A 12971-nucleotide genomic window follows, 5' to 3' on the forward strand; every position below is an offset into this window, starting at 1 on the left:
GCAAGATAAAAACCCACCCTATCTCCCTTGGCAACTCTGTTCGAGTTGCTGCAGGAGATAACAACTTTCTGCTCTCCTCTTCCCTCCTCTCTCACTCTCTCTTTCTTTCCTTCCTCCGGAGCGGCCTTCGGTATTACGCTCTGGAATCCTTCGCTGGAGCGGCCCTTGTGATTACGCTCTAGCATCCCTCTTCCCCTGGAGCGGCCTCTATAGGATTACGCTCTAGAAACCTCTCCCTGGAGCGGCCTTTCGAGGATTATGCTCTAGGACTTCCTTCCTGGAGCGGTCTTTCGAGGATTATGCTCTAGAGCCTTTCCCTCCCTCCTCTTCCTTTATCCCTGCCCAGCAAGAGAACCAGCCGCAGCCCCTCTCTGCCCGGTGGACTGCCGACTACGAGAGCTTTTCAACAGTGACGACTGAGGACATCACACCCCACCTCAAGCCACTCCAGCACTGGATGCTGTTGCCGGGACATGTCAAACAACTGAATGAATTTGTTTGTGTTTCTTAAATGTACCTTAACGCCAAAAACCAGAATCAAATCTAACCTTACCTAACCTAACCTAGCGTAATATAACCTAACATAGCCTATTCTAGCCTATCCTAACCTAGTCTAACCTAACCTAGTCCAACCTAACTTTTTTGGCAGTCCTGCAATGACATTTTTCGGCGTTAGTGTATTTCGGCGTTGTGGTATTTCGGCGTTGTGGTGCATCCCCGACCCTGACACGCTCAGCAGCCAATGTAAAACAAGCTCGCCGTGACGTCACCCCGACAAAATACACGCTCCGACGGCACCGCGAGAAGTACACTCTATTTCTAATTTCTTCGTGTCGTGCTGCCCGACAGAAAGAAGGTAAAAAACAACGGAAACTGAAACCTTACAGAACTAAACTTCAAAAATATATTTACCTTCTTGGTAAATCGTTATGCTGAAAAATGAAATTTCGTTTTACGTGCGGATACATTTTGATTTTTTTTTAGCTCTTGCTTTCATCTGTTTATATGAACGGATACCCCATCGTGTTTATGAACAATGTTGTTATTGTAGATTCGTCAAGATTTATTTTAAGAATGGACGAGTTCAGCAAAGAACTTTCAATTAGTAAGTTTCTGTCTCGTGGTATTCTGTATAACATTGGGTTGAAGGACTACAGAAATCTGCCAAAAAGAAACGAAAAAAGCATGGGCTGATATAGCTATTTCTTTTTCTCTTATTCACTGTTTTTAGTGCATTCTGTACTGCATCTTTATGGAAGTCTATGACTTGGAAAGATTCGCCGAAAGCCAAATGATAAATCGTCTGGTTAATGTTGTCGAGGTATTCGTGACCCTACGCTATTAAATCTGTCGTGCTGGAGCTGTACGACGGTGTGTCATGTCTGTCGTGTCGTGTTCGTCGTGGCATTGTGTTAAATCTTCGCGAGCTGATTGCAGTACTATGTCAGCTCACCAACCACGCTGTATGTGGAGCTGCTACACAGGGAAAAAAAAAAGTTCTGTAATTTTACAAAAGATCCCCCTGGAAAATAGTTGCCAAGAAATGTTTTGTAATACTACAAGAGAGATAATTGTAACTTTGTACAAAATGACTATACGGTTATTTTTACATATTTGAAATACGTTTTTTCGAGATAATACTGAGTATATTTTGTACTCAAATAGGCGCAGAATATTATATTTTAAATGATGTTTCATTCAAGCATACTTTTTTTTTAACCATGGAAAAGATGTTCGTTCCTCGGTAATGCGTTTGAGCGGGCGGTGCTGTTGTGTTGCAGTCCCGCCGGTCATCAAGGTTCCCAACCAGCTGCTAGGGGCGCCACTTGGCACGGACGTGCAGCTCGAGTGCCACGTGGAGGCCTTCCCCAACACCATCAACTACTGGATCAAGAACCGCGGGGAGATGCTGCTGGACGGGTGGGTGTCTCCACCCACCGGCGGCGACCGCAGCTGTTATGGCTGGTGGCAGGCACTGGACGTCCGATCAATAGAGACCTGAAAAATTCGCGGATTCAACAACCTCTAGGATAGCCTCCATCATCCTCTGCATATTTCTCAAGCAAACACGCGTGTTCATTGGGTGCTAACTTGTGAGGCGTCTCCACTGGGTAGCTTGTGATTCGAGGCTTCTTTGGTCAATAGTCTGCCATTTACCCAGAGAGATCCAGTTAAACTGCGAGCCAATAGCAGAACCAGCAGAATTGTTCGCATGTTTGAATTTTAGCCTATCACGAAATGAATCCGCGAATCTTTCCGGTCTCTACCAATCACAGACGATGCTTCGTTTTTTTTTTTAACTCTTCGCTGCAGTCTCGAAATCTTTTCCGCGAAGAAAAAATGCATGGCCCACGTGACAGATAAAGAGACCGGTAAATTTCGCTGTTTCTTTTGGTCACTAGTTTGACGATGGGGGGACAATTTTTTGGAAACTTCCTCTGCGGCTGTGCACCAGGCAGCTAGCAGCTGGCAGCAGAAAGGCCTAATTGCATCGACCCGCTTAAAAGACGGTGAGGTTCTGCATTAAGAAATTTGAGTTCAGAGGAGGCATAGGTCTGCGAATTTTAGCCGGACGCTGACTCAATCCAGATCTCTAATGATTATAGACCAGAAAAGTTCGCGGATTCACTTCGCGATAGGCTAAAATTCAAGTAGCTGTACCCCAATGCTGCGTCTGCTATTAGCTCACGACTCATCTGGAGGACTCTAGACCAATGGGAAACACCCAACCAAATCTGTAACGAATCACGGGCTACTACGTCGGGACGTCTCGAAAGACAGCAGTCAATGAGTTGATGACATTTTCCCGAATATACTTAGAGCTGTGGAGTCCATCCTGGAGGTAATTGAACTCGCGAATTTTTCCTGTGCTTCTAATGATAGACTATGTTTTCCGCTTATTGCACGGACATGGGCCCAGACCACCGATTGAGATTACTTGTGTCAGTCAACCTCACCCGTGCAAAACCTTTGAGATTCAGATCCCCTCCCCCTCCCCCCCCCCCCCAAAAAAAAACTCCACAGTGAAGCCAACAGATTTGTAGAGAACGGAAAAATGCGCGGATTAATTTCACGTATGATAAACCCAAACAACTGTATCTTTATGTTGCTTCTGTGATTGGCTTACAGTTAGCCTGAAGGACTTTGAGCCAATGGAAAACCTTCAACAAAAAAAAAGTATCGAATCGCAAGCGTCCCAGTTGACAGGTGTCACGAGTCAATAGCCAATGAGTAGAGACCTGCAAAATTCGCGGATTCATTTCATGATATGCTACAATTCAAATAATTATAACTTAGCGCTGCTTCTGCCATTGGTTCACTGTTAATCTGGGGTAATGAGGGCCAATTAGAGACCCTCGCTCATAGAAGTGTCGAATCACAGGCCACCCAGTCGAGACGACTCACAAGTTAACAGCCAATGAACAGGTGGCATTTGCCCGAGTATGTAGAGTGTAGTAGAGTCTATCCTGGAGGTCATTGAACCCGCGAATTTCGCAGTTCTCTACCAATGAGCAATTGGCATTTAACCTGAATATGTAGGGGGTTGTGAAGTCTATACTAGAGGTCATCGAAAGCGCGAATTTTTCCAGTCTCTACAGATTTGCACCATTGGTCGTGGGGATCCTCTTAACGCGTTACGCTCGGTGGGTGAGGGTCGTGGGTTCGAAACCCAACGTTACTCGAGTTGACGAGCACCGGGTCGTGCACGAAGCGTACCTCCCGTCACCTGAAACGTAACACGTAAAACCCTGTCAAGATAAAGTTATTAAATCGTGAAGAAGAACGTATTCTTTAAAATCCAATGAAATACAGAGCAATTAAATATTTGCAGAATGAGTCTGCATTCGACAGACCTAACTCTGGTTGTAGGTTCATCACGAAAATAATAATAATAAATAGAGACCGGGAAAATTCGCGGGTTCAATGACCTCCAGGATAGACCCCCACTATCCTCTACATACTCGGGCAAATGCCAACTGTTCGTTGGCTGTTGACTTGTGAGTCGTCTCGACTGGGCAGCCTGTGATTCGACACTTCTATGAGTGAGGGTCTCTAATTGGCCCTCATTACTCCAGATTAACAGAGAACCAGTGGTAGAAGCAGCGCTAAGGTATAATTATTTGAATTGTAGCATATCACGAAATGAATCCGCGAATTTTTCAAGTCTCTAAAAATAAAATACTGATGCAAGTCTTTGAAATTTTTTTATATAAATAGTAGAGATAGTATTCGATATGGAATGGTGATTTTTAATCGCACAAAGTTATACAACCACCGTAAAACTTACCGTTGTAAAAGGATTACACTGAAATAGTTCTGGGTAACACCCTTATTTTCCCTTTTTTTTTTCATGACGTGTTGCTACCCCAAACTTTCTTTTTTATTATTCGTGATGAACCTGCCGTCAGGGACGTTGTGAAAAGGAGGAGGGGGGGAGGGGTGACAAAATCCCAAGGAGGGCACGCGCACCAGAGGTTTACGCTGATAGTACAAAATTTTAAGCTTATTGATAGTTAGAGACCTGAAAAATTCGCGGATTCAATGACCTCTAGGATAGCCTCCATTATCCTCTGCATTTCTCAAGCAAACACTCGTGTTCATTGGGTGCTAACTTGTGAGGCGTCTCCACTGGGTAGCTTGTGATTCGAGGCTTCTTTGGTCAATAGTCTGTCATTTGCCCAGAGAGCTCCAGTTAACCTGCGAGCCAATAGCAGAACCAGCAGAATTGTTCACCTGTTTGAATTTTAGCCTATCACGAAATGAATCCGCGAATTTTTCCGGTCCCTATTGATAGTAAACAAGTTGTGTAATACACGTAGTTCACATTTATATTCATGGCCATTGGTAACATTTACAGTCTTTAAATTTCATTCATACTTTATCATTTCCTAAGATAACTTTTTTTATTTATTTAAAATGCGCTATTTTTTTATATTTTATGTAGTAATGATCTTTAGGTCTAATTGTAACACATGTTAATATATAATTTTTACATTTTAACATTAACTTAATATTACTTTTTTTCCATTGCCCTAAATAATGGCGTCGACTAGAGTGTAGGCTACACCATGACCCATATAATTATTAATCAATGTATCATTAAGATATAAATTCTACACTTCAGTTGACAAATATACCGAAACGGCTGAATAATGAGGAGGACTAAATTTTTTGCCGCCGGGTCCTTGGTTTCTTCAGTTGGCCCCTGCGCATTTGCCGAAGACAATTGTCGAATACAGACTCACCCTTTATTTGATAGCTCGAATAAGGGTTCTAAAAGTCCCGTCGTACAATATGGAACCACGTAGTCTGTCTGACGGCAGGTATTTGTTATACAGAATGTCCATTAAAAAAATGTCCCAGATATAAAAATTAATAGCATCAACTGTAAGCGTTGTAGTGTGTTGGTTCAAGGTCACAATTAAAGATTAACTCAAACAATTTTAAATAAGCGCTTGGGCGAATGCTGATTTGTTGTTTTCTCGGTCGCAGCGCCAACTGTGTTGAAAGGGTGGCTCTTTCACCAATTAGTAGGGCCATGTCTTTTTCGCGAAAAGATTTCGAGACAAGGTGAGAGTCAACACACTTAAGCATCGTCTGTGTTTTGTGATTGGGTGAGTTTATTTCAGATACAGGTCTATTGTTAGAACAACCAATCACAGTAATTCAGTGTGGAAGAAAACGCATGTTGATTGGCCCGGTGAAATAAAGGTAGAATCTTCGTTTGCAGACGGCCGCCAATAGAGGCACAATAAGCTAGGTTAGTTTACCTTCAGTTCGGTGTGTGGTTTGTTTGTAGACGGCCTAAAATTAAACTGTTGTGATGTACCATTTGAAATGGGATAATTCTTGTTGTGGACAACCTGTGTTCGGCACGTGAGTGGTTCCTGATGGCGGCTGGTGGCTCGCGTGTCGGCAGGCTGAAGTACGCCATACGGGAGAACCGGTCCTCGTACAAGATGTACATGTGGCTGGTGATCCGCGCCTTCGGTAAGGCCGACATCGGCACCTACAACTGCGTCTCCACCAACAGCCTGGGCCGGGCGGAGGGGACCCTGCGGCTGTACGGTGAGAGGGGGGGATCACGGCCAATCACCAGAGACCTGCAAAATACGCGGATTCATTCGGTGATATAGGCTAGAATTCAAACACATAACACCTCTTAGATAATTTTGCCATTGGCTTACTGTTCATCTGGACGAATCTCAACCACCTGTGTCGCACCTGTGTTTCCGTACCAATTGCGTCTCTCTGCCTGAGGACGGGAGCAGTTAGATAGCAGTTCCCGAAACGTCGCTTGTTTCTGTTTTGGTAAAACTATTGTGTTCGTTTCGTATTTTCGTTTTGTCGTGTTTTTGTCTCGTTTCAACTGTTGTGCTGAATTATTTCGGGTTCAATATTTTTGTGTTGTCATCTTTTGTGAGGGTTTTTATCGTTCTATTCTGTTTTGGAAAACTATTGTGTTTGTTTCGTCTTGTCGTTTTGTCGTGTTTTTGTTTCGTTTCAACCATTGTGCTGAATTTTTTTGGGTTCAATATTTCTGTGTCGTCATCATTTGTGGGGTTTTTTTCGTTCTCTTAGCACATTTTTCTTTGTTTTTCTTTGTTTGTTGACTATATTCCTGTTACGGAATATTTTGTGGTGTTTATATCCTTATTGACAACAGCAATTTTTTATTAATTTTGTGTTTTTTGTCCTTTTTTTATTATTTACTTATTTCTTTATTTTCTCATATTTTAGTTTTTTAGTTTTTCTTCAACAGAAAAAAGTTCTTAGCAATGGCGTATGTCCAAAAACTTACATGAAGTCAGGAATCTCAACCAGTTATAAACCCTCAACCAAAGAAGGATCGAATCACAGACAAACCAGCTGAGACGACTTACTTACAAGTCGGCAGCCAATGAACTTGCGTTATTTGCCCGAGTGTATAGGGGTATGTGCAGTCTATCCTGAAGGCCATCGAAACCGCGAATTTTGCAGGTCTCTACGAATGAGTAGAGTCATCAGCGCAGCTCCAGAAGGGAAGGGGAAGCCTTCATTTCGAAGACGAGAGAGAGCCACACCCGAAGTTGCCCCAAGTTCATGCTAGCTTATTTTTTTCCGTATCACAACAGGTGTATTTATTTGGGATGTAGCTTACTCATACGTCATACGCCTTTCTATATCATTGTATGAACCGGCGTGGCATTACATTTTGCGGTCGATTAGGATAGGTTAGCTGCATTATAAATACTTTAAAACATTGTGGATGGTTGGTTACATTAGATAAGTATAGCTATATTAAAAATACTGTAAAATCATTTTATGGTTGCTTAGCAAATAACATTTTAATATGTAGCTATCCGGGGCTAGGAAACCGTTTACATGATTTCACAGTATCTTTAATGTAGCTATCCTAACCAAATCTACCGTCCACAATGTTTTAGAGTATTTATAATGTAGCTAACCTAACCTAATTGACCATTAGTATCCTTTTATCAACACCGCCATATTTATTTACGATGAACCAAAAATACCGAAGATGCACGATCGGGCGTTTGGCTCTCTCGTCTGTGAAAAGAAGGCTTCCCGAAGGGAAGAGGGGGCTGGTGTGTTGTGGTCAGGGTTGACTGGTTTCAACCACGGTTAAAATCAAGTGATTTTATTTTCTCAAAAACAACATAGTTGTTTGAAGTGGAAACTTCTATGGGAAGGTTTGGATAGGGAGTAAATTCACGTAAGTCGTGAATAACAATATAACAATATTTTTTTTAATAATGTTTTTTTTATTTACGGGAAAGAATAAATTTATCTGAATAAGTTTTAAATTATACACAGCTAAACACTCCTCTAAAATTAAATTAATTAGAAAATTGTAGAAGAAAGTATAAAAAAGAGGAAATAAATAATTTTATTATTTAAAAAATTCATATTTTGTGAGAAATCCCTGACTGTACTGTAAATCCCCTTTCTGTGGGGGAAAACCCAAGCTGTGGAGAATCCTCCTCCGGTGGGGAAATCCCCTTTTCTGTGGTTAAGTCCCAGTCAGATGTGCAGATTTGCTGGACTTCAGTTCTTTGATGTCTGGGTTAAACATAAGTGGCAGAAAGCGGTATGTTGTATGGCTTTCATTTGAACATGCTGAGAACCAAAATATCTAATGTAATTAAAAAAACCTGGTTTAAAAAAAAACAGGTTAGTTGGTTCTTTTTTTAAAATATTTTTTGAACACTGGTTTTGGGCGATTACCCCCCCCCCCCCCCCCCCCTTCCCATTTTTTCCCCTGAGAACGAATTTTATTTATCTTTATTTGGTTGTGTACGTATATTTATGCTTATTACAAATATTTCAAAGTGGCATGGAACTACAAAACTATTAATTGTGTATGTCCCGTTCCAATCAATATTTTATATTTACGTCCCACGTGGTTAAACTTGCCGACTTTTTAAATTATATATATAGCATATTTTTTATTAGCTGGCATAATTGTATTTATATGTTTTTGGCAGTATGGGTAAGGAGATTGAAATGGAATACAATACTGAAACTTTTTAAGTTCAAAGTCAATTTTACTGGCTGCTACATGATATGGTCTAATTTCTTTCAGTAAAAAAAAAATATATATATATTATTTTACGTGGCCTTTTAAAATCATTAGAATTGTTATGATTCCAAAAAGGCTAAATAAAATTTAATATTTTTTTTTAAAGAATTTTTTTAACAAATAGATGAAATAGCCACCAGCATTGCCTTTAAACGCCAATAATTTTCAGTTATTTACTACATTTGGTTTTCCTTATCCATACTGCACAAAAATGTTTTTAAAAAATCAACTTTGCTGGCTAATTATGCCAAAGTATGCACTATCTATATATTTTAATTTTTTTAAAGTTCGGCCTCTCAAAGGGTTTACAAGTTTAACAGTGTTAAATGTAAAAATAAAATAATGAGCTAGTACGGGACATACGCTCTTAAGGTTCGGTATTTGGAACCATGAATGGGTAAGTATTCCAAGGCCAATCTCTGAATTATTTACTGCCATGTGTTGCAACTGTGTCGTTTCTCAGCTCGATAGCCACTCCCGAAAAACCTTACTGGAGCTGTCCTTGACCTGACAAATCATAGGCCACGACACATCCTGACGTCAGTGCGATAGGATTCGTGGTCACGACATACTTTCAGATTTAAAAGTTTAATTTTTTTTTTGTGAAAAGCATGTCAGAAAAAAAAATATTTTTTTTTTTAAAACAACGGTTGAACTGGTGCATGGGTAATATAATAATTCGTAAAGTTTTAAAGTTTTGGTTTGATAAACGTATCTGTGAAATCTTTTTTAATGTGTTTAGGCCCGGGGATTTTTTTTGAAGAACTTTAAAGTTGGATAAAACAGATTTTTTCTCAGTGTGTTGAATTTAAAAAATTATAATTGTAAACATTGATGGCTGGCTTGTGTGTGGTGTGTTTGTAATGTGGTCGTGTCAGCACCCGGATGTTCGTAATAACGCGTTATTTTGCTGTCTCATCGCGTCTTTGACGCTATTGTGATTCCAGCATAAGAGCGCGCTATACACACTTTATGTGAATCTGCTGCAGTTTGTTTAGAGTAAAGGAAACATAATATTGGTTAATTTAAATAATAAATTCTCTGCGTAATTATATGGCTTGAACAAGAAGTTATTTAGGACATAACGCCATTTCTGGCTACACTGTAAGAATTTAAAATTTCATATATATATATATATATATATATATATATATATATATATTTGATGTAATGTCGTGAATGATACAAAATATCCTTGTGTGTGCTTTCAGAAATAAAAGTCTACTCCGGCATCAACCATGAGTCGGCGGAGAACAGGGTTTCAATCGTTGGAGGCGAGTATACTTGTCATGACCGAGACTAACTAACATTACTGTGCTGCAGTGAAGTGCAACTGGGTGTGATTGGTTGGAATTCGCTTCAGTGGAAAATATATTACTTCAGGAATATATATGCAAAGTTTTTTACCTGAAAGAAATGAGGTTTCTGTTGAAATAGTTCAGATGTTACATGCTGTACACATAAAAACATATACAACATAACAATCCCTCACGACATAAGCTACGATTAAATTAACATATGATTAAAAATACAAAATACATTTTCCTAGCTCTTTTTGGTTGTATTTTGTATTTTGAATGCTCGGCAATCTGAATATTTTGTATGTTTTATTGTAAGAAACATAAATGAAACCCATTTTTTACTTATGCCGAATTGTTATTTTATCTATATTTAAAATCGTTCTGATTTTACTTTACTATAAAATTTTATCTCATTTATGTGTGTGTGTGTATGTATATATATATATATTTATATATATATATATATATATATATATATATATATATATATATATATATATATATATATAAGAAACAAATTGCATTCGTCCCACAATGATGACGATAATAATCTTTTGGTAGTAGACAGTCTTTTTTGTCTTAAATTCGCTGGATAAGATAGAGGGCTGATTTAGGCGAATCAGCGTCATTGCGTTGAGTGAATTCATTAGAAACGGGTGGTTCACAGGCGAGTTAGCTAGTAATCTCAACAAGGGGTGTGTCCAGCGATTCATTAAAGATGGTGGGCTTAGTGTCACATCAGCATATATGTCATGTAGCTTATAGCTAACGTGTAGCCTATGTAGTAGATATTGTTACGAGTGGGGAAAAACGAGTTTTTAAGGAAAGCTCAATTAATTTATACAGTTTTAATTGCTACTAATATTAAAATTACTAATTAAATCAGCACACTTAAAGTATGTTCGCAGATCAATTTGTTTATGTGGATTTCCTTTCTTATCAGCGTTTTATCCTATGGATTTAATTTTGGATATTAATTATATTGATTACATTAGAATTTTTTGTTAAAGAATTTTTTTATGTTTCTACTGGTTCAACTGTTGGATATAGAATTAGTTTAATTTATTATTTACTAATTAGGGATTATTGATTCTTTTCTTATCATTCGGTTTCTGATGAAAGTTTAATTATGCTGTTTGGTTCAATTCTTTTATTAATAGTTTTACGATTCTTTAAAATGGCGAAGATCACATGGGTAATTAAAGATGTTATAAAAGTTAAATAACTAAAATAATGTTAATATAAATTTCGCATGAGAAAACATATGTGTGAAAACATATGTTTATATAAATTTGAAAAATTACTGACCATTAATTTTATTATTTAACGATTTATACTTGCACAAAAATTAAAATCACAAGTAGCATTAAAAAGATCAAAAAATTAATCAACCACTGTGATGCATTATTCAATTTCAAAATCAGATTAAAATTAAAAATCTTGAGATAGGTCACACCAAAAAATTAACTTTTAACAGTGTGACGTGATTTAAAACATATTTGAGGTTCAAATATATATGATGGAGAAAGTTGGAAGCCGCTGTCAAATACATTGAACAGTGTGACAGGGCCTAGGGTGTACTCTGATGCACCTGTCAAACAAGGGAACGGAGTTAACATTGAATGGTTGGTCATTGCAACGTTCTATGTGCGCGCACGTGTGTACAGTGTGTGTGCACCGAGTGTTCAGTGTGTTTACCGTGTGTCCAGCGTATGTACGGGATGTGTGTGGTTGGTCCAATGCGTGTACTGGTTGTACTGTGCCTCTAGTGCGTGTGTGTGTGTGTGTGTGTGCTGTGCGTCCAGTGTGTGACCTGTGTGTACTGTGTGTGTGTGAGGGTGGACCGCGAGACGCCATGGCTCGGACCCGCAGGCCTGGCGGAGGCGGCGAGGGGGGACCACGCCAAGGGGGCCGCGAGCATCTCCGACAGACAGAACAGGACCTGGGGCAGGTGCCCCTCGTCGGCGACCGTCCTCCTGAGCTGCGTGTTCCTCGCCGTGGTCTGCTCCGGCGCGAGGTGACCCCGCTGAAGAACTGTCCCTTTCCCCCTTACCCACCCCCGCCACCACCTTCACTTCCAACCCTGTTGCGTCGCGTCGGACGGCTGACGGAGTGCATCCCACCCCCCTCCCCTTCCCCCCACCAATCTGAGCACTTTGTGTTAGAATAGAGACCACGTGGACACACGGCGTGGAGGCGCCGACGGTCTGTGCCACGTTCGCAGGACGCCCGGAACACTTTGAAGAAAGGGCGGGGCCGGCGCGGAAGACCACCATACTGGAAAACTACCATAATGACAGTATTCCTCCTGGCCTCTTCGAAAAAGGTACTTTTCCCGCCCTTTTCCTAAGAGGCCAGGCGGAATACTATCCTTATGGTAGTTTTCCAGTATGGTGGTCTTGTCGTCGCCCCGGATGAAGCGGATGGGTGGCCACGTCTGCGTGCAAGGGCGTCGCCAGCCGATGGCCTGGGGGGGGGGGGGCAAATTGTGGGAAAAGTATGTATTTTTTTGCATTTGGCTACATTTTTTTTGAATCTCTGGGGCTCTATGGGGGGAGGAAACTGTACCCCCCTACCCCCTCTACCCTGGCGACGCCCTTGTCTGCGTGATCACATGGTGACCGGGTGAAGCCTGGTTTTTCACACCAGCTCGTGGTTGGTTGGACGCCCGATAAACACTGGCGTGATCGCGCCGTGAGAAACAGTTTTAGATGACTGGTGTCTAATGGAAGTGACTGGTTGTTCAACGACGGCGATTATAATCCATACCTCCTGCTACTAACCATCATCAGATGTGGTCGAGCAATGTTCTGGGCGTGACAATGTGGCGATGGTGAGGCTGAACAAGAGACTTCAACTACGTCACAGCATGCCATATCCCGACAATCCCCAGCTCCATGGAGGTGAAGAAACTGGTTAGAAGGATTGTAATTTATGGTAACGACTGTTCAGTGATGGTAATTTTAATTCACACTTACTAAGGGGATAGATAGGTGCCGAAAGACTTCATATTGTTTTCAACTATTTTTACGCCATCACAACTCTTTATAGTTTTTAAGATAATATTTTTTGCCCTCGTTCAAGCA

General features: G+C 40.5%; 1 protein-coding gene across 1 annotated transcript in view; it reads left to right on the forward strand.

The window, feature by feature from the left end:
- The window catches only part of LOC134528640 (lachesin-like), a 94637-nt gene extending 82731 nt beyond the window's left edge, over positions 1-11906 (forward strand). Inside the window, exons 7-10 of the mRNA XM_063362438.1 lie at positions 1782-1920; positions 5921-6069; positions 9796-9858; positions 11758-11906. Coding sequence (XP_063218508.1) covers positions 1782-1920; positions 5921-6069; positions 9796-9858; positions 11758-11906 — 500 coding nt within the window. The remainder of the gene's footprint in view (positions 1-1781; positions 1921-5920; positions 6070-9795; positions 9859-11757) is intronic.
- The last annotated feature ends 1065 nt before the right edge of the window (positions 11907-12971 follow it).

The sequence above is a fragment of the Bacillus rossius genome, chromosome 1, assembly GCF_032445375.1.
Source record: "Bacillus rossius redtenbacheri isolate Brsri chromosome 1, Brsri_v3, whole genome shotgun sequence".
In the NCBI taxonomy this organism is placed as follows: Eukaryota; Metazoa; Arthropoda; class Insecta; order Phasmatodea; family Bacillidae; genus Bacillus; species Bacillus rossius.